Here is a 27,772-nt window from a genome sequence, read left to right as displayed (position 1 = left end):
GAGCAAAAAGGTCATGTGAGTAGGTGTGAAAAGAGTGCAGAGGGAGGTGTGGGGTGTACTACTTAGGCAGGAACAGATAAATTAGCTTTTGTTGAATTAAAAAAAAAAATACTACAGCCACCATGAAACAAGCATAGATGTACCTGTGGACTGAAAGACACCAGGGTTGCACTGACAGTAACGCTGTGCAAAAGCCTCCATCATGCGGTCTATCTTCTGAGCTTCACCAGGTAACCGGAAACTCCACAAGAATTGCCTTCAGGGTAGAATAACAGAAAATACACATAATGAGATCATAACAAAGCAACATTATGCATCTTCTCATCTCATCATCTTTAGCCGCTTTATCCTGTTCTACAGGGTCGCAGGCGAGCTGGAGCCTATCCCAGCTGACTACGGGCAAAAGGCGGGGTACACCCTGGACAAGTCGCCAGATCATCACAGGGCTGACACATAGACACAGACAACCATTCACACTCACATTCACACCTACGGTCAATTTAGAGTCACCAGTTAACCTAACCTGCATGTCTTTGGACTGTGGGGAAAACCGGAGCACCCGGAGGAAACCCACGCGGACACGGGGAGAACATGCAAACTCCGCACAGAAAGGCCCTCGCCGGCCACGGGGCTCGAACCCGGACCTTCTTGCTGTGAGGCGACAGCGCTAACCACTACACCACCGTGCCGCCCATTATGCATCTTATGTAATGCAATTTCTTTATTGATCATGTGTGTCCAATTACATCCTAATTCTAAGGTCTCATGTTCATCATTTTTATTATTTTACCTGAGTGCCTGGACCAAGTTGAGATCTGTGAATTCATGAAGCTCCACAAAAGCATGAAGGACCTCGATATTGAACTCATCTCTGGAAGCAAGAGGATGAAGAATATGATTTAAATAATTACTCCAATAATACGGTACATGTTGACTAAATACAAGGTGATTTTAAGCACTAGGCACCAGAAGCCAAAGTGAAATAAGATTCAGGATCTGTTTTAGGTCATTTCTAAGCGTGCCCTCAAATGTACAACTTTAACCTACTTGGAGAATGCTTTCATTTCACAGCCCACACCCCCATCCCCTTCAGCATGTCTCCACAAGTCAAGACTATGCCACAACTGTGTGCGCACGTGTGTGTGTACACGTGCACGCACCCCCCCAAAAAAAATACCCATGGGAACGCAAGGAGAAATGGAAGTGTTGGATGAACAGGGGGTGGACTTGACAGTTTCCAGCCTACCAACTGTGGGTTAAAAATTCTTAATTGTTGCGATTCTATCATTACCTTGGCGCGCACACGTATATAAAGTGCCGTAAAAGCGATAAATGTATCCCGTAGGGGCACTATCAAGGTGAGTGATTGTTGATAGTTACTGGATTAGCCAGCAAAAAAAATCAACACTTTCTACGCGTTCTGTAAACCGAGCATCTGGTACAAAAATCCTGTGGCGAGACACATACATTACATATAAAAAACACATACATACGACTGTGTGGCATCCCGTTTAAAATAAAATCACCACTTCTGCCAGGCTGCAGCATTTCATAAGGATGTACATAATACAGATGACCTCATTCTCCCTTGGGACCAGAGTCCAGGGAAAGCGGAGCTGATCATCAACCAGTGAAAACAGTATCTGCTCTCTCAGTCCGCACAAACCAAATACATTTTTATTTTCCCACCAGTAACTATGTAAATAGGAATACAATTTCATGAGCAAATGTTTTCATAAACCAAATTCTAAAAAGATTATTTATTACAGACCAGCTGATAATGTAGCTCTGTTGTGTTTAGCATTGCAGGTCATGTTTTTAAAGACAGTCGTGTTAACTTGCCTGTGTTTGAGAGAGAAAGAAAGGGTTATATTATTCATTTTGATGCTACAATATCAAACAAACACGCATCTAATAAAGAATGACACACTGGCTGCACTCATAACTGTTAGGGTGAGACACTGTACGCAGAGATGATGGTCCTGTTGTAAACCTGAAAATAAGATGAACACCTGGGAGAGACTGACAGCACTGCTGTATTACACAACCACATCTGTTCAAGTTGGCGAGTCACGTCATTCTCACCTTTCGCCTAGATAATCTCCAATGGCCGTTTTGTTGAGGCCCTCACCCTTATAGAGGAACTGAGCGATATCCTCACAGGTGTTCTTCAGCAAGTCATTCTCTATGAGGAACTGGATCCCCTGTGAAGAGACAACACAGTTAAATTTACAGATATCCTTTAAACCACTACCACAGCTCTAACACCCTTATGCTTTATGCAAAACTTGCGATTTCAGGACATTATTGCCGCTTTTCCACTACAAACGCGGCTGAGTCGGGCTGAGCCGTGCCATGCTGAGCGGGGCTGTTGGAGTTGCATTTCGACTACAACCGCGCTGAACCGTGCTGGCTGGAAGTGGGTGGACACATTGGGTGGAGTTAGCGAAAGTGGGTGGACGTCACGTGATGTCGTTAAGCAGCGCAAACAGTGACATCAGTGAGCTTTTAAGCGGTAGTCTCACGACCCGAATACTAAACAATAAACATGGAGGACATGGAGTCGTTAGTGTTGCTGGTCTTGGTTCTGTGGCTTGTTGTCACCGACAACGCCAACAGATACTGGCAAGAGCGTATAGATGAGGCGAGGCGCATAAGGCTTCATAATTCTCGTAATTCTCCTTCTTCCGGGTTTACGGTGTTTACAGATCCCAGCGCGCTCGCGGGGCGTGTGTGGGCATGTGAGGACACTCCTCCTCACCAATCAGTGCACAGGGGAGTGTCTGCTCATGCCCCCAGCCTCACTCGGCACGGTTTGGCTCGCTTCAGCCCCACTCCAAAACGGTGCGAGTTTTAGGGGCTAAGCAGGGCTGAAGCGAGCTGAGTCGTGCTGTTTTTTGGTAGTCGAAACGCGAGCCGTGTCGGGCTGAAGTGAGCTGAAGCGAGCTGAAGTGAGCTGAAAAAGGGTAGTGGAAAAGGGCCGCATGTTACCCAAAAACCTTGGTGGTTCTTATTCTTCCCCCGTTTTTATATGAGAAATCTCTTTCATGCTCATTTTGAGGTTTGCATTGTGTATATGAACGTAGTATTAAATATTCGAAAATTGCAACGGTAATATGGTGGATTAAAAAGTTTAGAAATACAGATGCAAAAATATTCATACGGAAAGGCAATTACTATAGACCTTTAATTAAAAATAACCATCACAGGGTAAAAGACATATACAATAAACATAACTAAATGAGAACACAGCCATGCTGTATACCTTTTTGGGATCCATGTTGAATTTCTTTCGGCCCATGGCCACTTGTTTATTCCTTTGCATGTTTTTCCTGTGAAAATAAGAAGTATTGGAATGACAGTGACACAAACCTAAAACCCCCTCCGTTAATTTTCTTAATCTCTTTCATTTGCACAACATGAGATGCATTAGAAAGTTTCTATCAACTGAATCAACTAAGAAGTTAGTGCATGCTCTAGTCATTAGTAGAATTGACTACTGCAATAGTTTATGATTTACCATGAACACAGTTGTCCAAGTTACAGCGTGTCCAGAACACAGCCGCGCACCTTATTTGCAACGTTCCCCGTTTTGATCATATTAAAAAAAAAAAAAAAAAAAAAAAAAAATCACCTGTGCTTCTTAAAGTTCATAGGCAACGGTTTTAATTTTATGCACATTTGAAACTTTGTTAAAAAACCCTCTGTAATTTTCTTCTGGTCTCAAGAAATATTGTTAATAAGTAATAATTAAAATAAGTTATCGCAGATCGTGGCAAATTTTTGTCGGCCATTTCCGTGACCACTCGGTGCGTGACATCATTTAAGCCAAACAAACCGCTTGAGTTGAGTCCACTTCCAGGTATTTTCATTGCCATTCGGCTTGATTACAGACGTGCGTTCAGGAATTTAAAACACGCCATGCTTTGTTACAGTTCACTGCACAATAATAACGGGACCGGTTCAGGAAGAAGTTTTTACCGTTTTCCAAAAGAGGAGAAGAGGCAGACAGAGTGGATTGTGCGTGTGAAGTGAGTGGGTTGGCAGCTGGGTAAATACGCCACTCTGTGCTCCGATCACTTCGAAGAGGATTCATTTTTGAAGAATCCCCATCTGTTGGAGAGTTTAGGTGTCAGTGTTGGACAGAGAAGCTCAAACCTGACGCTGTTCCAACAAAATTCGAGCACAAAAGCAAGCAGTCAAAGAACAAAACGGACCAGCAATGCTTAAGCAAAAAGGAGAAGATTGGAGGTAAACATTTTTACCTTTGCTTGAAATTTTTCAAGTAAAGAATCCTGTACAATCATTCTGGTAATAAATGAGACAAAAGGGATAGTTTGTCATGGCTACCTGCCAACATGATAAATGTCTGTGTGCATGTGTGTCCGAACGCAAGTGTTCCTAATGAAGTGGCCACTAAGCTGAAGTTGATATATCACCGCTAAAATGATACCTGCAGGCATGCTTACATGCTAATGGTTCACATTCCATTTGCATGCTAAATGTGCATGTTTATACAGACACGTGTTCCTAATAATGTGGCCACTAAGGCTACATCCACACGACAACGGCAACGAGATGTTATTTAAAAATATATCGCGTCCAAATGGGCAACAATCAGTAAAATATCAGGTCCATATGGCAACGCAACGCTTGCTGAAAACGATGCAACACACATGCCACACCTCTAGGGGCGCTGTAAGACGGTCCCTTCGGAGACACCAGAACAATAGAAGTAAGGACGCATGCGCATAAACTATTATACGCGAGACTTCATATTAGCCACAAAGTCAGGAAAATCTGTTTGTAAAATTACATTATAATGACCAAATACAATGAAAAGTATTTTTCCAGTCTCACCTGTGAAAGGTAATCCCATGTGATCTCGTTTGGACGGTAAACCTGTTGGTACAGTTAAACGCAGCACATGAATCTTTATTCTCCGATTTGACCTATCCAATATGGCGACGAGGATGACTTATGATTCTACGCGGAAGGCGGCGTCTTTAATGGTCCGGAATAAATTGAATGATACACGTTGATGGATTAATTTGCTCATCTACGCCCATTTTGAGGAATGTATTGTCGGACTTAAACCAGCATCTGAAGAGGTGAGATCGCTCCTTTTTTTCCCTATTTTTGCTGGCGGGATTGACTCTGCCCTAAGGGCAGAGTCTCTCTCTCTCTCACTTTGCACCATTACACAATAAATATTCACAGTGAAAATATTTTGTAAGCGCGTTTCATGAACCAAGTTATAGGATTTGTTGACAACTCGCATCGCATCGCAATGAGAAGATCATTGGCACTACTGGTGTTAAGAATCAGACCATTTCATAAATGAATATTTTGCTGTAGAGCTGCAGTGTTTGTACAATTGCATGTTTTTGCTTCACTATTACTGTCACTATTCTGCTTCTTGCATTACTACTGTGAACTAACACTGAACATAATAATAATAATAATAATAATAATAATAATATCCAAGCTCATGTTTCACCCTCACTAGTGCTCTGTAAGGCTTTTTCCTGGTGATATCCTGGTGATATTCGTTACACTTCTACCCCGCGTGAAGCACTCACAGTCATGTGGTTGTGACGTCATCGTAAACAAATCCGTTCTACTCATCCAGATGACTTCGCAACGGCAACGTTGCCAGATCTTTCCACTCTGGAACCCGTTCTCAAAAAGATTGCGTTTTGGGCACCCAAAACGCCGGTGCCGTGTGGACGCCAGGCCTAAACGATAAGCAATTGTATCGGAGTCACCTGAATCCGTTGCCGTGTGGACAGGGCCTAAGTTGAAGTTGATTAATCACAGCTAACATACTAACTGCTAGCCTGCTAACATGACAATGGCTGACATGCTCAACGTATGTCTGTGCATGTTTTTACACAAGTATTCCTAATAAAGTGGCCACTAAGTTGAAGTTGATTTGCAGTGGCTACCTGCTAACATGCTATTGACTAACATGATTGTGTGCATGTTTAGAGTAGCTATAAATAGTATAATGCTTGTATTAATATTAGCAATAAATTATATTAGCAATATAAACGAATCCACGTTCCATTATAGGGATTATGTGTGCCCCTGTGCGCATCAGTGGGTAACCCCATTAAATGTCCTGGTATACATTATTGAATTGTTGAAAATTAGCCCTGTATGTTTCTCTCCAGCAAAAAATAAATTTATATTTAGAAAGTGGTTAAATAAATGAGCCTCCTACGTGTGTTCGGTTTGCAAGTAAACAGCTGCTTCAGGTCTGTTTGGCTTAAATGACGTCACGACAACTGCCCCCTGGTGGTGAAAGTGCGCATAAGCGAGATGTAAACAAACCTTCGGAAATTGGGCAAAACAGTATCTCATCTCATTATCTCTAGCCGCTTTATCCTGTTCTACAGGGTCGCAGGCAAGCTGGAGCCTATCCCAGCTGACTACGGGCGAAAGGCGGGGTACACCCTGGACAAGTCGCCAGGTCATCACAGGGCTGACACATAGACAACCATTCACACCTACGGTCAATTTAGAGTCGCCAGTTAACCTAACCTGCATGTCTTTGGACTGTGGGGGAAACCGGAGTACCCGGAGGAAACCCACGCGGACACGGGGAGAACATGCAAACTCCGCACAGAAAGGCCCTTGGCGGCCACGGGGCTCGAACCTTCTTGGTGTAAGGCGACAGCGCTAACCACTACACCACCGTGCCACCCCGGCAAAAGAGTATATTTTAAGCATTTTATTCAATTTTAGGGTGCAAATTAGACACCAATCAATCAAATTTTATTTATATAGCCCTTTACAATAACCAAAAGGTACCCAAAGTGCTTTACATCAAAGCCATAAAACAGAACACCAAAACATGTAAAAACAGGTTTTAACTGCGGAAGGTGCCACCGTGCTGCAGATTACCAAAAGCCTTTCAGAAGTACATGAAATAAAACAGACAAAACGAAGCACCCTCAAAAACAAGACTCCCCTAGTCAGGACTGTATGCAAATCTAAAAAAGCAGGTCTTCAGCTTTGATTTAAAAAGGCCGGGATCAATAGTGGTGCGAATGTCGGGGGGCAGATTGTTCCACAGTCTGGGAGCAGCGACAGCAAAAGAACGATCACCCCACTGTTTATATCTCGACCTTGGAACTTCTAACAGAAGCTGACCCGAAGAACGCAGGGCCCTACCATGATCACGAATAGTTAAAATCTCAGACAAGTAAGAGGGAGCCAGGCCATTGATGGCATTAAAAACAAAACAGAAGTTTAAAATCAATTCTAAAACGGACTGGAAGCCAATGGAGTGACGACAACACAGGAGTAAATATGTTCACGTCTAGACATGCTTGTTAAAAAAAATCGGGCCACAGCGTTCTGTACAAGCTGAAGACGTAAAATTGAAGACTGGCTGAGGCCATCATACAGGGCATTACAATAATCCAGTCTCGAACTGATAAATGCATGAATTGCCTTCTCGAGATCCTGCCGACTGAGAAATGGCTTCGCTTTGGCCAAGAGACGAAGTTGAAAAAAGCTCATTCTAACAACAGAACTAATCTGTTTATCAAATTTAAGCCCACTGTCAAATGTTACCCCAAGATTTTGTACAAATGGTTTAAAAAAGGGGGCCAGAGTACCAAAATTTGTTGTAAAAACATTTGACATGGGTGATGTGCCAAATAAAATACATTCTGTTTTGCTGTCGTTCAAATGCAAAAAGTTCCGTGCCAGCCACTGCTTTACATCAGTAATACAATCCAGTAACTTAGTAAGCGCCGTATTTTCATTGGGTCTCATGGGCAAATATATCTGCAAATCATCAGCATAAAAATGAAAAGACAGATTGTGTTTTTTTATAATTGATCCCAGAGGTAACATGTACAAAGAAAACAGAACAGGGCCGAGAATAGAGCCCTGTGGCACCCCACAAGAGAGGGATGCATATGAAGAACAGAGGTCGCCAATCATCACAGCGAAGCTCCTATTTGCCAAGTATGACCTAAACCATTGGAGAGCAGTGCCACAAATGCCAACATACTGCTCTAGGCGAGATACAAGGAATACATGGTCAACTGTATCAAAGGTCGCTTTAAGGTCAAGCAACACCAGCATGGCAGGATTCCCAGCATTCACAGACAGAGCGATATCATTGTGCACCTTTAACAGTGCTGACTCAGTGCTATGTCGGGATCTGAAACCAGACTGGAATTTATCAAGAACAGAATTTCTCTCTAAAAATGACTAATTGAATAAAAAACTTTCTAAAACCTTAGAAAGAAAAGGCAAAATGGGAGACAGGCCTAAAATTGGACAGAACAGAAGGGTCAAGATGTGATTTTTTTTTAAGGGCGGGCCTAACTACAGCATGTTTAAAGGCAGCTGGGACAGACCCAGAATTAAGACAAGTATTTATAAAAACAAGCAAACTTGACCCAACAGAATTAAAAACCTCCTTCAAAAACTTGGCCGGAATGACATCTAACGGACAGTTAGTGGGTTTCATGCCACTAACCACTTTCGTAAAACACGACAGAGAAATAGTCTCAAATCGGTCGAAAACAGCAGACTGTATAGGAGGAGCATCCACATCATCAAGGAACGTATCAATGTTACTGATATTCTGTCTGACTGATGCCACTTTGTCAGTAAAGACACAAACAAACTCTTCACAGGTTGCGGCGGAGGCATCAGACAGAACAGTGGGGCGTGGATTAATAACAGTCAATAGTATTAAATAATCTAGGATGATGAGAGCTATTGGCTATAAATGGAAGACAGATATTTGGACTTAGCCTCCTTCAGAGATCTCTGGTAAGCAGCTAAACTGTCCCTTAACCAGCCCAGGGATACATGCAATTTGTCCTTTTTCCACCACCGTTCAGCCTGTCTACATTGTTGCCTAAGCAGACGGGTGTGGTCATTCAACCAGGAAGATTGAATTTGCTTTTTGGGTCATTCTTCTAGACAACAAAGTTGATATTCTACATTTCACCTCCGACTGTTGCCTATGACCTTTAAGCTTCACTAGCTGCCAGTGCAATTTAGAATTAAATTTAAGATACTAGTAATTACACTAAAAGCTATTCACAGGCTAGTGCCGGAATACATTAATGACGTAAAGGTCATAGGCAATGGTCAGAGGTGAAACGTAGAATATCAACTTTGTCTAAAAGAATGACCCAAAAAGCGAATTCAAATCTTCCTAGTGTCTAGTTTGCACCCTTAAATTGAATAAAACGGTTAAAATATACTGTTTTGCCCAATTTCCGAAGGTTTGTTTACATCTCACTTATGCGCACTTTCACCGCCAGGGGACCGTCATGACGTCATTTAAGCCACACAGACTGGGAGCAGCTCTGTGTTTACCTGCGAACCAAGCACACGTGTACGGACTTTGGTCGTGAGACGTTGTGTAAAATGTCTGAAAGCGATCGCAATTTTGAAGTAGGAACTCTCCAAATTGAATATCGAGAGGTGAAGCCATATATGTATGAATCTATGGCCGTTGCGAAGCAATCGGTGAATGTGGCAGACTGGTTTGACCGTGCAGCCTCGGAATCAGACAGTGACTCGGCTGACTCTGATCACGGCGACCCCGGACCTCAACAAGACTCGCGCCCAAACGATTTATCCTGGTAATTATGATAAATTCCTACTTTCGTCATAATACTAAATAAGAGCCCTTTTGAAGAATAATTAAACCGCCCACCCTAGTGGATATAGGTAATGATTACTTGACAGTGCGCTGGTAGGCCACATTAGCCTGCCATCCATGGCATTATACTATTTATAGCCTACTCTTTTGTCTCATTTCCACAATGATTGTACAGGATCCCTCAGGATTCTTGACTTGTTAATTGCAAGCAAAAGTAAAAATGTTTACCTCCAATCTTCTCCTTTTTGCTTGAGTGTTGCTGGTCCGTTTCTTTTTTGACCGTTTTTGTTTCACGCACACAATCCACTCTCTCCACCTCGTCTCCTCCTTCAGGAAAAAAAAAACCCAACCCTCTGGCTTTACGTGCACAATCCACTCTCTCTGCCTTGTCTTCTCTTCTGGAAAAAGCCAATACACTCTCTCCGCCTCTTCTCCTTTTTCGGAAAAAGCCAACCCTCTCACTCCACCTCTTCTCTTCTGGAAAAAGCCAATCCACTCTCTCTGCCTCTTCTCCTCTCTCAGAAAAAAGGTAAAAACTTCTTCCTGAACCGGTCCCGTTGTTACAGTTCACTGCACAACAATAAGGCATGGTTTTTCTTTGGAAATTCCTGAACGCACATCTGCACTCAAGCCGAATAGCAATGTACATAAATGGAAGTGGACTCAACTCAAGCGGTTTGTCTTAAATGACGTCACGTGCCAAGTGGTCATGAGAATAGCCGAACTGAAACTCGCCACGATCCGCGTTAACTTACTTCATTACTTTTTAACAATACTTCTTGGGACCAGAAGAAAATTACAGAGGGTTTAACATATAAAGTTTCAAATGTGCATAAAATTAAAACCATTGCCCATGACCTTTAATTATTATTAAGGGTACATTCATGCTTTGAGATCGAATAATGGGCTTCTCCTGGAGCTGCCAAGAGAGTGACCAAAGAGGACATTGGGGGACAGGGCTTTTTGTGCTGCCACCGCAAAAAATATGGAACTCATTACCAAAGTAATATTCGTAACTGTAGAACTTTGGACAATTTTAAGAACATGTTGAAGACGCATTTAAGTTAGCTTTTATAAAATCAGGCTTATTTTATCTTTTTTTTTTTTATCGTAGTTTTCGCTCATTTTTATATTACTGTATATTTTTAATTTTTAAATAAGTAGATATTGTTTTATTAGTTGTTTTATCGTTAATCTTTGTGATGCACAGGCAATCATATATTCATTCATGCAGCCTGCACACTATAAATGTAAATTATTAAAATCCGTAAAGAGCAGAGAGGCATGGTTGCACGAACTTAAAGAATGTGCCTTCTTAACACACTATGCATGTCACAGCACTCTAATGATATTATTAATAACCTCAAGATTACAAGTGCTTTAACAGATTAGGAGTTTTCCCACGGAGCAATACATTAAGAGAGATTTTATCCTCCAATGCGTCAACTACTATATTATCATGAAATATTTATGGAGAAAAGGGAAAAAGGGGACGGAGAAATGAAAATAGAAGCCAGAACAGTAACAGGGATTCAGGAAAATTAAATGACGATCATGTTTCCCAAAAGATTTCTTTTCCATCCTTTATATAAAGCAGCCGTTGATATCTATATTCACGAATACATTTAATGAAATAAAGATATTCATCTCATCTCATTATCTCTAGCCGCTTTATCCTTCTACAGGGTCGCAGGCAAGCTGGAGCCTATCCCAGCTGACTATGGGCGAAAGGCGGGGTACACCCTGGACAAGTCGCCAGGTCATCACAGGGCTGACACGTAGACACAGACAACCATTCACACTCACATTCACACCTACGGTCAATTTAGAGTCACCAGTTAACCTAACCTGCATGTCTTTGGACTGTGGGGGAAACCGGAGCACCCAGAGGAAACCCACGCGTGACACGGGGAGAACATGCAAACTCCACACAGAAAGGCCCTCGCCGGCCACGGGGCTCGAACCCAGGACCTTCTTGCTGTGAGGCGACAGCGCTAACCACTACACCACCGTGCCGCCCCTAATAAACATATTAGTAGTCTTAAACTCCGTAAAATTGACTGAAATAACACTGAATAAGTGTCGATTAAACCACATGAACAAAATATTTTATTCTTAAAAAGGTATTTACACATAGTGTGATTAGTTTTTACAATTTTCTCAAATGACTATCCCATAAATTAACACGTTCACAATAAAGGCGGATGGATGGATAATGGGGGGGGGGGGGGGGGGGGGGGGGTGTACTTTTTTCTGCAGCAGATTTGATTTTTTTCTATTATTTCTTCCGTGAAAAAAAACACATTCACCCAATCAGGGCTCAGGTTGTGGCAGCATCAATCACACTGCTGCAGGCTTTGTGGCATCTCTCATTCAGTTTATATCTCAAGACCCAGTGCTGCTTGACAAGGGAAACAAATTATAAAGATATCGACTTTAAAAAGGCAATGTCTGAGTAATTTAAAAAAAAAGTCTCAGCAATGAAAACACTGGGTGAAAAGTCCATGGTCTACAGCCTATTTTGTGATGTGGTGAAGCTTACTATCAGTCTCAGCAACTCCTGAACCAAGCAGTGAAACTCTCCATGTTCTCACCTCCTGCTCAGGATAGGACGTACCCAAAATGTTCTTTTCCCCCCTTTTTTGTAAAAGAATAAGCGCCAGCTCATCGTCGCTTGTCGACTACATCATGCGATTGTTTTTGTGGAATGCTCACATAATTGCGTCTTGTTAAATTCATAAATTTTTTTTCCTCTTCACATCACGCTACATGTATAAAGACCTTAAATCAGAAGATTTTTTTTTAAATGCATGATTATAAAAATGTCACAGTATAAAATGTGAAAATGTCTAATTTTTTTTAAATTACACATGGATCTACAAATATTAAAACTGCCTACATGCTGCAGAATCTATAGAAAAAAATTAATTCTCAGGAACCACACATTAACCGACAAAAGTTCCAAAGCTCTAAAAGCAGGCTTCATGATGAAGTGTTGTGCATCTACATTCACTGAACCCTATAGGATCATATTTCACTTATAGCCATTATAGTATGCATTGTATGTATATAATGTATTCATATCACAATGCTAAATTTACATCACGTATAGAGCATATTCAATTAAACTAAACCCTGGACTCTAGTGGTCTCGTGACAGTGATGGGTGGTGTGTGTTTCGGGAGACTTTTAAATACAGTCAGACTAATCATTAACATTTAAGCATTAAAAGGTAACTGTAGTCACCATTCATCTTTGCTGCTTATCCAGACCTTTGTAACGAATTAATTTTACGTAAAAGGATGTCCATTAAATGAAGTATTCAACTAATATTTATGTTTAAATGCAGATGTGTGTGTTTACAAGTGTGTTCTTTCTGTATACAAGTGTATGCGCATTTTCAGTTCCAGTTGATCTCTTCTTGCTCTTTGGTCTGTTAATGTCCCTCAGACCCTTTGCTTTAAAGAAGAGCAGACACAGACACCCCTACCTTTCTTCAGTGGAGCCCAGGTTCTCGATCTCATTCGTCACCTCTGCTATCTCATCCTTGAGCCGCTAAAAGTGAAGGGAGAAGAGAAAGAAAACAGTGAAGTGAGTGATGAGCGAAGCCAAACACGGACGGAACAGTCAATAAGAGACTGGCTCTCTCACAATTTTAATTTGCAAGGAATGTTGGAAAGGCATCACTCTGCTGCGACAATGACTAATATTATTCAGACATTTCACCATATGGGCACCAGTCTGGCCCAAGCATGGAATATGAAAAAGGTATGAAGTAGGCTAGGGGGAAAGACAAAGGATGGGAAAGAAAAACGAGGTGCATGAGAAAGAATGTTGGAATGAGAAAGGCAATCCTGAGTAATACCTTCATGTCTAATGAGTAGCTGGTGGGAAGAGTAGCAGACTCCGAGACAAAGCTGCTGCCCATACGTCTGCAAGTCACCCACACAACCCCAGGGTTTCAGGACACCCACTTGCACAGATGCAGGGAAATATCACCCGAATGCGAACTTGTGTACATCGTGTAGGTGTGGGAGATTGCAAGTGTGTTTGCAGCCACGATCATATAACTGTACTGCATTAGCAATTCATCATCTTCCAGCAGCTCAGACATAGATCAATACTACTCCTACAACAAAGCCATCTGGGACACACACTTCCCTTACCACTCCCTCCCGTGTGTGTGTGTGTGTAAAATTTTCTATCCACACTCACTGGATATGAGCAATTGCAGACTCTAATTGGCTACTCTACTACTAAGATATCAGCTCATATACCGTGAGTAGGAGAAAAACAAAATGGTGGCTTTGTCATCAAGCATTTAAAAGAAACAAACAGCTAAAAGAATAGTCATCATTCTCCCCCTCCAACAGCTCCTGTTCCACACTCCAGCCCAGTTGGTGGCGGTAATGCACCTTAAGTTGGTTTGCCAACTGCCAAAAAAAAAAAAAAAAACCCTAAAGAACAAAATAATTAGCCTGGCTAATGTGACTTCAAAGCTCTCCGAGCATTTGGTCTGGCCAAGCTATTAAGCCAAACCGTTTCCCAGAGCCCGTGGTTGACCCGCCTCCCTGAAATGCCTCAGTTTGCTACTGGTCGAAGCCAGAAAAGGCTGTGACGAAGCTTAAACCAATCACATCACTCTTTCCTCTGACGATGTATGTGATGCGACGGGGCTAACTGGTAGATTAAACTCTTACCGAAGCCGGTCGGGAGCAAGGCGAAAACGTCCTTCCTTTCAATAAATACCTCCAGGGCTGCTCTTTGCTCCGTTTTCAATGAGAACTTCCCGTTGAATGCTTTCAATACAGCATCTACCGCTGTGTTAAAGGCTTGCCGCTGCTCCATGTTTGTGATGTGAATGAAGCGCTTCCGGCATACATTCTGTAAACAATCTATGGCTTCCGGTCGCAGTTCTACTACGTCACTGCCTTGAACACGCCTCTACCCAGGGCCGTTGGAGATGCTCAAAGTTGACTGGTTCCCGATTTTTCGGGAGCTTGGAAGAGCTGTAGATAGCCTGCCTGGCCAGACTAAGCTCGGAACAGGCCCTCATGTTGCGTCACGCTTGGGATGGGCGGGCCCAGGCTACAAAATAATGGCAGAGCATGTTACTAGGCTCCAGCTTGCCTGCGACCCTGTAGAACAGGATAAAGCGGCTAGAGATAATGAGATGAGCTTAAATATAATATGGACACAAGTGTTTTACTGGGAAATACCACTCATACTTTTCATATATCCAGGACATGGAGATTCAAAACCGTGACAAATCTCTACGTTACTCATGAGGAAATGTTTTGATACATTTGGGTACTTTGTCAATGTGTCAAAGTCACCTGTTAGCTTGAAGATATGAAGTTTGTTGAAAAACTTACATTTTTACAGATGAAATACAATCGCAGCTAAGGGACGTTTTCTGATATTTCACCCCAATGAAGTCACTCCCAGTGTTTTTTCGCTGACTTGATATGCGTTGCCAAAGTGGCAAACCAGTTCAAAATTAAAATTTTGATTAACCTGCATATTTTTTGTTGACATCTCCATATAATATAAAGAACATTACACAGCGGCATGAAGATATGAAGGTTTATTGCTTCTCTCACTCATGAAATATGTTCACCACTCGAAGATGAAACTTCAGGGTGGCACGGCAGTGTAGTGGTTAGCACTGTCGCCTCACAGCAAGAAGGTTCTGGGTTCAAACCCAGATGGGGGCCTTTCTGCGTGGAGTTTGCATGATTAGGTAAAATACCCAGCCACTGGGATTGTACAAGACAGGGCATACTTCGTGCCGGTCCTAAGCCCAGATAGACTGGGGAGGATTGAGTCAGGAAGGGCATCCAGTGTAAAACCTAATGCCAAATCAATATATGGAACAGATCCGCTGTAGCAGCCCCCAAACGTACAGGAGCAGCTGAAAGATGACGACAACAACTCAGAGATAAAACTTCATATCTCCGTGCCATTGTTTAAAATATCCTATATATAAAAATAATTACATACACATGATATTGTGGAAGGAGTACAATGAGGAAAATCACCTTAAGCTGATATCACAACCCATATTTACATACTAACCATCAAAAAAGACCAAATAACAAACCAAAACAAGCAAAGTCTGGGAAGTGTTAAAAACTGGTGAAACTGTGCGTGCCTCATCAACCCCGCTCTCTCCTCGGGAGAATCACTGATCAGTTAGGCAGGAGCAGCTGACTGAACATTTCAGCCTGTTTTTTTTTCCCCCCGGAGAGAGAAGAAAAGGAGACATAATTGCTGAAGGGAGGAACTAGTGTTGCTGAGAACGAACCAAAAAACAAAAAAAAAAAAAGCACGTTTAAAATGTCTTTTTTTTTTTTTTTTTGTCAGAGTTGCTAGGCAATGAGTGTCTCAGAATGGCAACAATGAGCTTTCCATTTGTCCATCTGTCTTCACCACTTTACGGTCCGACTATCCTTCTGTATTGCTCACTGTTCAGATTAACTCAATATCCCAGAGAAATGTTGGTCACAGAAAAACTGGTAAATTCCACTGTTTTCTTCCTAATAAAACATTATGCAAGAAACAACCAATTTTATTTGCATAAAAAGTGCTTTTATTTATAGGCCACTTATACAAAGCAGCCTTACAGAAATCCAGATAGTTAGAAGTTAGAGGTGACATTGGCAAAGAAAAACTCCCGAGATGATGCGATGAAAAAACCCTGAGAGGAACCAGACTCAAGAGAACCCATACCCTTCTCAGTGACACTGAATCATGGGATTCTAAGTCATTATAGCATAGGGTTGTAGAAGATTAAAGTCAGACAGTACCAAGTGTGTTGAAAGGATGTTCAGTAGGAGTATCCTGTAAGAGGAGTATATTGTAAGATGAGAAACGGACAGTATTATTACTGACCTAATACAACCATACTACAAATCCTATCCACTTTTCATCATGAAAAATAAATACAGTGCTAAGTGTGCAGAGACGACATGGAACCTCATCCTTCGTCTGATCTTGGCTTTTAACTCTTGCTGAAAACAATACAATAATACTTTAAAATCAGTGTTGTAGTTGAGTCACTAAAGTCTGAGTCTAGTCTCGAGTCCCCAGTGTTCAAGTCCAAGTCATTAAAGAAAATTGAGTAGAGTCCGAGAACAAGACTCCAACTGCACCATTTGACAGTGGCTGTTGCTGCCTTTATGCGAAACTGTCTCTGCTACTGTGTTGGACTAACGTTACTGCTTGACTGCCCCATTTTAGTTAATAGGCTACAGATAAAAAGCTTGTTCATTGCTCAGCAAGCCCCACCCACTATCAACAGGGCAAATAATGAGAGAGGGTTAACACTAGCTAGTTCATCAGTCAGCAAGCAAGCCTTGCTATCAACAGAGCAATGAACACAGCATGGCACTTACTTCTCTGGGTGGAGTCTTGCGAAATGACAACTGAAGTTCGAGGTTGTCCCCATCGTCTCCTCAATAGTTCTTCTACATATGGAACACATAGTAGTGCATTTTTTCCTTCTGCACGAGAAGTCTGTATAGAGATCTTGCAGTCACGTGACTGGAAAGTACACAGCCGCCATTTTGTCGGTAAAAAACACCACTGAATACTGCTGCACTCGTGTACAAAATGGATAAATTTCAACCGACGGACTACACGGCTCATTTTTCTAATGAACAGATAACTAGATATATGTCTAAAATAAACGACCTACAGATTAGTGACCCTTATGGCTTACCGGACGTAGTTTTCACGACCGTATCAGTGGATATGGAACTGCCAGAGGTGGAATACCCAGACGTGTATAATTACCTCATAAACTTTCCCTCGCTGTTCAGTGGTGAAGCACTGCGTGCTTATAAATCTCTGGACAGTTATCTTTACAGAAATTCATGTGACCCCTAAAAGTGTAAAATAATTTTATATATCTAGAGACTACATTGATTGTCACACCACTAAAGACCCAATCCACCCCCCCGCCCCAAGCCTTTTCTCAGGTTCCCACTTCCCGGAATTTTTTATTAGAGCAAGTCATAAACTTATGTTGGGGCGGCACGGTGGTGTAGTGGTTAGCGCTGTCGCCTCACAGCAAGAAGGTCCTGGGTTCGAGCCCCGGGGCCGGTGAGGGCCTTTCTGTGTGGAGTTTGCATGTTCTCCCCGTGTCCGCGTGGGTTTCCTCCGGGTGCTCCGGTTTCCCCCACAGTCCAAAGACATGCAGGTTAGGTTAACTGGTGACTCTAAATTGACCGTAGGTGTGAATGTGAGTGTGAATGGTTGTCTGTGTCTATGGCTACGTTTACATTACGTCGAATCAGCGGATCATCAGATTAACGTTCTTAAAACGATTCGCGTTTACACTAAAACCGTTAGCCGTGCACACAGCAACACCAATACGCGGATACGCTCGGCTCCGCAGGCATCCTGCGCTCCAAATCACTCCGCCCTGAACAGTGAGTGCCCTCTGGAGGGTGCGCACTCCGGCCCTGCGCAGCTCACAGAGCGCGCGAGTGAAGTGAACAAGCCACGATTCGGGACTGAGCCGCTGTGTGTGAGATCCCAGCGCATATCACTTATTACTTGCAAGTGGAAGGATGGCAAGCCTAAAGACAATCATAACTACACAATGGGCAGTATTTGCATCAGTATTTGCAGTATTTTCATACTTTTATACTCTTTAATGAAAGGTGATACAAGGCGGAAGTCTGCGCCGTTTTTCAGCAGTCGCGTCACATGACCAACGCCAGCGAATCAGGAAGGTGGATGTCACAGTGACGTTGTCCAATGAGACGCCAGCTAGAGCTCAGCACAGCGTATTCGCGTATTCTCAATGTTTACACAGCACCGGAGCTGATACGATCTAGATTGAATACGTGGACGCTGGCGGATTCCCGTTTCCCCGCTTTTTCAGGGGGGTTAATGTAAACGGACAGTGCATCCGCGAAGAAAACGAGACAGATACGGTCTAGTGTAAACGTAGCCTATGTGTCAGCCCTGTGATGACCTGGCGACTTGTCCAGGGTGTACCCCGCCTTTCGCCCGTAGTCAGCTGGGATAGGCTCCAGCTTGCCTGCGACCCTGTAGAAGGATAAAGCAGCTAGAGATAATGAGATGAGATAAACTTATGTTGCGAATAACCACATGGATATACTGAAATAAATACATGGCAAACCTGAGATGAAATGGTCACTGCACAGGCGCCAGTGATCGTTCTTTCCAGTCGGTTCCTATGCCTTGTTCTTGTTGTTTGCATCGGCCCGGCCGATAGCAGCAATCCACTTTGCATGCCTGTCAGGGTCCCGTGGCAGCCTATGAAACTTTCTTCCCGATTTCTGACCTCTCCTGTTGTAGCATTTATATGCCATACAACTCTCCGGCGTTGTGGCACGGTAATATTTGAAGATTTGGGCGAAAAAAAAAACCAAAGTCAGTGTTGGAAAGACGGTGGAAATATGGTGTTTGACCGACAAAATGGCGACTGCTTACAATTTGGAGCGGATGTAACGTCACGTGCAAGATCTCTATAAGCAAAGCGGACAATCTTAGGGGCTTCTCTCCAGGCATTTCAGCACCATTAACGTTAGTTTGTTCCTGAACATGACGCATGTGGCAGCAGGGGCGTGGTCAAGCGTCTTTCTGTGCTCCACCCCACGAACTGCTACAGTGGTGCCGAAACCCAGGACCACTGTAGCAGTTCGTGGGGTGGAGCACAGAAAGACACTTGACCACACCCCCGCTGCCACAACGTATAAACAGACGAATGTGCATTCTCTCGCACAAAATTAGTATAAAAATTAATAGATATAAATATCTTATGCCAAATTATTATGGCATGTTGCAAAAAATAAAGAAAAAATCCAAGCCCTTGTCTCTCATTTACAGGTCCAAATGCAGTTAATACACGAGTCCGAGTCATCAGTACTCAAGCCCAAGTCAAGTCACAAGTCCTTAAAATTAAGGCAGAAGTCGGACTAGAGTCCGAGTCCTGGACTCAAGTATTACAAAGCCTGCCTTAAATTATGCACGTGTTCATATTTTTTTAAATATTCGACAAAAAGTAGGACTTTGTGTATTACTTAACAGTAAAGACAAAAAGTTATGTGCCTACAGTAGCATGGCCCATCAACTAGGACTGCAAGTTATGAGCATTTCAATCTTTATTCACATGTACTGATGATGCGGCACATCAACTATGCACTCACAGTGGATCAGCTGCAAAGCTATTGCTCATTCATTTCTCATTTCTAACTGTTACAGTAGAAATGTGGTATACTTCATGCAGAGATGACATTTCCAAGACTTCTGCCAAACAATATCACATCACAAGGCTCATCAGCTAAGAGCATGTCGATTTCTAGCAGTGGTCATAAAAGCTCAGCCTGAAGGTCCAACTTCACTCCAGGGCTCTGTCCTCTTTTTTTTGTGTGTGTGTTTAACCTCATAATACACCATTTAGAAGCTGGAGCAACACATACAGAGCTGGCAGTGTTCTACTGAACAATATCTCAGAGTACTGGGATATAATCCAACATATATAGTTCATCACAAGACGTTATGTGGCATTTCCTGGAGATCCGTTATAAATTCTCATCTCATCTCATTATCTCTAGCCACTTTATCCTTCTACAGGGTCGCAGGCAAGCTGGAGCCTATCCCAGCTGACTACGGGCGAAAGGCGGGGTACACCCTGGACAAGTCGCCAGGTCATCACAGGGCCGACACATAGACACAGACAACCATTCACACTCACATTCACACCTCCGGTCAATTTAGAGTCACCAGTTAACCTAACCTGGATGTCTTTGGACTGTGGGGGAAACCGGAGCACCCGGAGGAAACCCACGCGGACACGGGGAGAACATGCAAACTCCACACAGAAAGGCCCTCGCCGGCCCCGGGGCTCGAACCCAGGACCTTCTTGCTGTGAGGCGACAGCGCTAACCACTACACCACCGTGCTGCCCCCGTTATAAATTACACAATATAAAAGTATCAGCTGTTACACCAGTACCATTCCTCAAATATTGTTTCCCAAGGATGCCAAGAACAAAATTGTGAGCAATGATATGAGGGCAATGTTGTGGTAACATTAAAACCATGTGAAAGTGCAAACCAAGGAAAAGCAGCAAGGGGCAAGAGGTATCTAAAGGAGAAAGGGTTTCCCATTAATGAGTATATTGAAGAATCATGAATATTCATACTGGTTCGATATACAAAGCTCCAGAAAGCAGGTGTGACGGCATTTATGTGCAGGGAGGTCGCGTTCCTATTCAACCTGTGCTATTTTTCCCCATACATTCAATGCAAAGGGGCCGGCACGGTGGCGTAGTAGTTAGTGCTGTCGCCTCACAGCAAGAAGGTCCAGATACGAGCCCCGTGGTCGGCGAGGACCTTTCTGTGCGGAGTTTGCATGTTCTCCCCGTGTCCGCGCGGGTTTCCTCCGGGTGCTCCGGTTTCCCCCACAGTCCAAAGACATGCAGGTTAGGTTAACTGGTGACTCTAAATTGACCGTAGGTGTGAATGTGAGTGTGAATGGTTGTCTGTGTCTATGTGTCAGCCCTGTGATGACCTGGCGACTTGTCCAGGGTGTACCCTGCCTTTCGCCCGTAGTCAGCTGGGATAGACTCCAGCTTGCCTGCGACCCTGTAGAACAGGATAAAGCGGCTAGAGATAACGAGATGAGATGATCAAGTCAAATGATCTCAGCAGAGAAAGGTTTAATGATCAGCATTTTCAGTGGGTAATACAATCAGTGTAACTGAATTTGCAACACCATCTGCTCTACAGTCCATGTTCCTCTCAAGATCTCACCTCAAACTGTTGTTTTCTGAGTGATGGATGCATCTCCCACCCACTTTACACTGGAAGTGCCACCGGTTTTCTTTTGCACCACCGAGTCTCGTGCCAAAGCACACACTTGCCACAATGGGATGTGATATTACCTTGGAAAATTTAAACTGCCATCTGACATTTCACTGAGCAAAACCTCTCGAAACAGACCCTCATCCAGGCACCCTAATTACATTTCCTAATTTGACTGGCAAACACATTTATTTAAAAATCAATTAAATGCAATCCATCAATAACAAATAAGACTTACAGAGTCTTGCTCAATTTGTAACAGGAGCATTAAAACATTTATGTCTAAATCTTGTTCATTCTAGTCCCAAGCTTGGTTACTACTTACTGTTTACATGTGATATGACTAAGAAAAATATATTAATTTTAATTAGCAACACAAGCTGCAAATTCATACATCAAAATAAATGTGTCCACTGGAGCCGGGAAAAGATAAGAAACTCTGAACGGCTTGGACTTTAAAATAGTACAGATACAAGGGAAGAGTGAGCTACCAAGAGAGATCTGAAGTGCAAATAACATCAGAAGAGCATACCGATTCTCTCAGTACACAAAGCTTCCTGCTGCAGAGGATATTTTAAAACAGGTAAAGAGAATCCTCACCTGGATGTCCTCAAGCAGCTCTTGCTTTCGACGTCGTATATTCTCCAACTCCTGCTTCTCCTCTGGCGTCAGGTCATCTGGCACTGGGTGAAGGGAAAAGAGAATGTGTGTGTTGATTAACGAGAGAATTATGATAGGAACCAAAAACAGTGTAGTTGGCTCTGCACTTGACTTTTGAAACGTGGACAAAAACGTTCATCACAAAACCCGTGTTTTAGATACATGTTAAAGGGACACATGCATGCAGCCACACACTACCTCTCAAACTTAAACTATGCAGATACAGTTAATACACTTTAGGAGGTGGATGCAGATGTAACAAAAGGAAAGCTAGATATAAAAAAAGAAAACTATAGATAATCATCCTGGGGTCCAGTTCACACACTTAACAGCTTTCATAAGCAATCAATACCACAAAAATACAGTGACATCATAAGAGGGCTGTTTCATAAACATCAGGACATTGCTTAGGGAGATTTTTTTGCAGTGCAAATGTATCCTACTTTGTGAAAATCATGAGTTATGTATCGGAACTGAAATATACGTAGGCATATCAGACACTCGCTAGCCGTGCTGTGAAAATTGTCCATGCAGACGCTCATCTAAGTTTCAAAATCTGTCATTGCTTAACTCTTGAATATTTTATATTGTGAATATTGTCATTAAAAAGCTTATAATCTCTGCTTTCCAAAGAAATTAATCTTGTTAAGATCTGTTCAGTACTTTGGGAGTAACAGCAGGTTGAAGATGGTACAACAGAGTTCACCCTCTGCTCGCGGGACGTCGGGAAACTGCCGGTGCTTTTTGAGTCATGGGAAAGGTGTCAGGTTGTCTCTCTTCCGATCAGTTTCTGACTGGGTTACTCATGAATATCAATCAGATAACTGATAGGGATGTTCTCTCGCTCTTACTCTCTGATGAAGTATTCAGCAAAAGTTTCCGCCAGCTAGTTTTGATGTTATGATTCATGGGAGACTTTGAAGTGAGTTTTCATAGCTTTACCTACTTATTTTTTTCAAATCAAACTGATTCATGTAAATAAATCTCATCTCATCATCTCTAGCCGCTTTATCCTTCTACAGGGTCGCAGGCAAGCTGGAGCCTATCCCAGCTGACTATGGGCGAAAGGCGGGGTACACCCTGGACAAGTCGCCAGGTCATCACAGGGCTGACACATAGACACAGACAACCATTCACACTCACATTCACACCTACGGTCAATTTAGAGTCACCAGTTAACCTAACCTGCATGTCTTTGGACTGTGGGGGAAACCGGAGCACCCGGAGGAAACCCACGCGGACACGGGGAGAACATGCAAACTCCGCACAGAAAGGCCCTCGCCGGCCCCCGAACCCAGGACCTTCTTGCTGTGAGGCGACAGCGCTAACCACTACACCACCGTGCCGCCCCGTAAATAAATATTTTAGAACATAACTGTAGTTGTTTTGATGAAAAATATTGAGACCTTATTGGTCGGAATGAGATTTAAAAAAACAAACAAAAAAACGGAAGTCAGAAACATTAGTGTCAATTTCAATTCAATTAATTGGAATTGTTTATTCATCATCATGATGATGATGATGATATCAGGTCTCCCCAGGCAAATGCACTCCACACTTCCTTATATTGCATGCATGTTGCCATCTCCTCAACAGTGGACAGACCACTGTCTTTTTAAGAACGTCTGTAAACGTGAGACACTGTCCTCCTCTCAGGGCCTGGCCATGCCTCGGTTCCCAGAGAACTAGCCGACTTGCTGGTAGAGCATTGTGCCTCACACAGTGGCCAACTAGACTCAAATGGCGAGATCTTATTTTGGCCGATAGCCGAGGGAGATTTCCATATAGATCTTCGTTCTTGATACGATCCCTCCAAGATACATTTAACTCCATCCTTAGCATTCTGGTATAACAACCATCAAGCCTTGCCTCTTGTTCTGCCGTTAAGAGTCCAAGCCTCATAACCATATGCTAGAATTGATTCGATTGTCATTACAAAGAGACTTTTGGAATTGTTTATTGGATGTGGCTCACAGTTTTTTGAAGTTAGCCTTGAAAGCTACGAATATTAATCAAAATAATAATTTATATTCTTTAATATAAAACACTGGTAGGCCCTACTTAGAAATACAAAAGGCCTACAGAACAACGAGGGTATTACAAATATTTTATTACTTTTTTTATTCTGAGATGTGAATGACAGTCAGTGCTTATTGATGCATGTTTTATAATTGCATTTGTAATTAACATTGATTTCTCCAGCTTTATATTGCATAAATAAAACCATTTAGTGAAACTTGAGTGTACCAATTTAATGCTTTTACCTAATTAGCATAATTAATACTAATTAAATACTACTTTGCATTATTTTGTTTTTACTAGTTTTTCAAACTTTGTATTCAGTATACAACCATCCATGTGTCTGCCAATTTCCATCTTGAAAAATAAAAAAAAGTTAAGAAAAAACAATTGATCATATTCGTTGGACCATGTTATCCTCATACGCAAGATTACTTCAGTTTTCTAAAAATTAAGCCTTTTTTTTCAATCTTTGATTTGTAATACCTCAAGAATGAATAAACATTTAAATTCTGTAAAAAGTAGGTTGTTCTGCATTCAATGAGACCAATTTCAAGCAATTCGGACTGAATTTTCACCTGATATGCCTAATATATGGAAACTTTCCTGAACTGAAAAGGAACAATTAAAATTCACATATTTCAGGGTCTTATTTACGCTATGCAAAAAACAAACAAACAACAAAAAAAACTATCCTGGCATGCCTTTCTTATTGGAGCCAACCACAACGATCAAGAGTTCTGACCTACTGTACTGAGGGAACGCAACTGGGCAATCCATTAAGGCATAAGCAAGCTATAGCAATCCACCTGAAGTATTTTGCTGAGAGGCAATGTCCAGTACTGGCCTTAGTACCAGCATCAGTCTATATTATGCATGTAACGATATATTGGGCAACAATTAAAAAAAAAAAAAAAAGTTTGCATTATTTAGACAGGAGAGGGTATGCAATATAACAGAAAATAGCAGAAATACAAGTGAATTCACCCTAGGCAGAAGTAACAGCTCTAATGCTGCGAAAAAAAAAAATCTAAAATGGGAACAAAGTTGCATTACATTAGTTTACAAGCATTTAGCAGACACTCTTATCCAGAACGACATATAAAAAATGCAAAAGTCAGCTACAAGAAGTGCTGAACTTCTAGAGCCAAATGAACAAATGACAGAATAACACCTAGTGTAATATGTTGAAGTAACAATCGGCAAACAGCCAAGGAAAACAAGCCAACCATACAAATGAGCTGACAAAGTACAACTAAACTAAGAAAAATAAAACCCCAATGGTTAACAGTGAGTCATCATGACCAGGCGAGACAGTACACAGCCTGGGTTGGTCAACACAGCTAAGAGAGCTATGCGAGCTAATAGTTTTTTTTCACAGAGAGTTGCTGTGCAATTGACCGTACAAAAAGATTTAACAAGAACTTGGCGCTACCTTTTCATATTTTCATCTCCCAACTACACCATTAAAACTAATCCGACTGTGGTCTGCCCTGGAAGATGTCCATGTGATGCATTAATGTAAGCTACAGGGAAAGCAGGCTGAAATGGATGAAGAGAGGACTAGATGGTTCTCAGTTGTGTGTGTATATGGAGCACAGAGATAACCAAAATTATACACATCCATTACAGAGCAAAGATGTCTTCTTGTGCAATAACTACTTGCCAGACAGAGCTTACTGATGGTTTCACTGATTCAACCCCGTTTTAGGTTACTTTAACTCATTTCATCTCCAGAAGCTCAGGCACATTCTGGAAATAACTTCAGTAATAGGATTATTATCCTGAAAATGAACACAATACAAACCTCATCTACCAAAGCCTTGTGTTGTTTCTGAAGGCACAGTCTCAGATGTTAGATGAGCTCGGTCACTGTAATGTTAATCAGGGCTTTTCATCATTAGTCAATCTAAACAGCCATCAAAGCAGCTTTATATTATCAGACAGATTAGAATCAGAAATAATAAAAGCAGAATACGACGATCTAAAAGCTGGGTTCAATGAACTTCAGTCTGACTGAGATCACACACAAAAAGCAGATAAAATAGCAGGAAATAGGCAGTGCACATGAAGCACTAAATTAAATACAATTTAAAGCTATTACGTATGCAATTATTAAACTATCAGACCCTAAAACCTGGGTATGGAGGAAGACCAGCTTTGCCTGGGCATAGAACACCATGTGCCCATCTAAATCAACACCAACTGTAGCAGAATGTCACAGATCAGCCTGTCTGAGTGTGATGGACTGTGAAATAGACTACAGTGTTACAACCAGTGTTCTGCTTCAAGTATTTAAATACATCAGTAACTGTGGGATTTGGAATTCAGACTCGTCAATTTTCTAACTTCCATTTATTAAACTCAAACCCAAATCGTAGCCAAAACCAAATCACTCTCGGCCCCATTCCTACACAGATGCTGTTCTGCACCAGAGAATCAACAGAATGAGTGCGTGTGGTGTGTGAGGACTGCTCTAAGCCACATTTCTGGGTATTTTTAGCAAGAGAAAGCTGTGGTCATGGAGCAGTGCATTGAACATAGTCTGAGTGCTACCAGAAGGAGATTCAGAAATGCTTTATTTCCATGGGGAAAAAGTGGAAAACTTTGCATATCTTCAAATCTAGGCCACAAAAGTGGTGTGGATCACAGAAAAACCAATACCCCACTTAGTTTACATTTCATATCTGAACGCCCCAACTGGATCTCAAGCAATACTCTGTCCACATTCACTGGATCTGAGCAATTGCGCGCTTTGATTGGCTACTCTACTACTAGGATATCAAGTCATATACCGTGAGTAGAGGAAAACAAAATGGCGGAGTGCAACAAAAGTGATATCAAGTCAGATATCAAGTATTTAAAAGAAACAGAAATAGCTAAAAGAATTAATAGAATATAGGTCCTTGCCAATATCTCCTGTTCCACACTCCAGCCCAGTCGGTGGCAGTAATGCACCTTTAAGTTGGTTTGCCAACCGCCAAAAAACCCTAAAGAAGAAAACAGCGGCACGCGTTACTGAACCAACCAAGGACGAAATTAAAAACTCTACTCCTCTACTCGAAAACAACCCCCTCTCCCCCAAAAAAAATACAAGCAACAAAATGTGAAATTAAGATATTTCATGGTAAGAACCTAGCTTTTTATTTTTCAAGAATTATTATAGTATTTTTCACAAATTGCTACTGTCATTTTGCCGGTTTGTTTACATCCTAAGCAGAAATGATTTGTCGGACGTTTTGGATAAAGTCTTTATTTATCGAATTTGCAAAAATAAAAAGTGCTCCATTTCTCAAAATCCGGTGAATGTGGATAGAATAAAAGTTATTCCACTCAATCTCATCGTACATGGCTTATAACCAATTCTGATCCAATGTCTCCTATTCATCTTTTGATCTCAAATCCAAATATCTTCAGTATATAGCAAAGATTAAAAGAATTGGTCTTGCCATTTCAATACTTCAGAAGGAGACTGTTTAATCCTTGTACTCAAGAAGCACTAAACGATCAAGGACAGACATCAAAATCTAATCCTTTATACAGCTGCTAGTTCTGTGTCAATAAAGTCACGTTTCAGACACAGGCACTACAATACTTTGTCGTT

At 42.0% G+C, this 27,772-nt stretch overlaps 1 protein-coding gene across 4 annotated transcripts in view; it reads right to left on the bottom strand.

Annotated features, from left to right (window-relative positions):
* cyth1b (cytohesin 1b) overlaps positions 1-27,772 on the bottom strand; it is a 97,781-nt gene that overhangs the window by 8,697 nt on the left and 61,312 nt on the right. For all 4 annotated transcript variants that reach the window (XM_060939988.1, XM_060939991.1, XM_060939989.1 and 1 more), the window contains 6 exons: positions 22,090-22,172; positions 13,137-13,201; positions 3,266-3,332; positions 2,086-2,204; positions 791-871; positions 144-256 (listed from right to left, as the gene is read on the bottom strand). In XM_060939988.1, the coding sequence (XP_060795971.1) occupies positions 144-256; positions 791-871; positions 2,086-2,204; positions 3,266-3,332; positions 13,137-13,201; positions 22,090-22,172 (528 nt within the window). The remainder of the gene's footprint in view (positions 1-143; positions 257-790; positions 872-2,085; positions 2,205-3,265; positions 3,333-13,136; positions 13,202-22,089; positions 22,173-27,772) is intronic.

The sequence above is a fragment of the Neoarius graeffei genome, chromosome 14 (genome assembly GCF_027579695.1).
Source record: "Neoarius graeffei isolate fNeoGra1 chromosome 14, fNeoGra1.pri, whole genome shotgun sequence".
NCBI classification, from domain to species: domain Eukaryota; kingdom Metazoa; phylum Chordata; class Actinopteri; order Siluriformes; family Ariidae; genus Neoarius; species Neoarius graeffei.
This window is presented reverse-complemented; position numbering and strand designations above follow the sequence as displayed.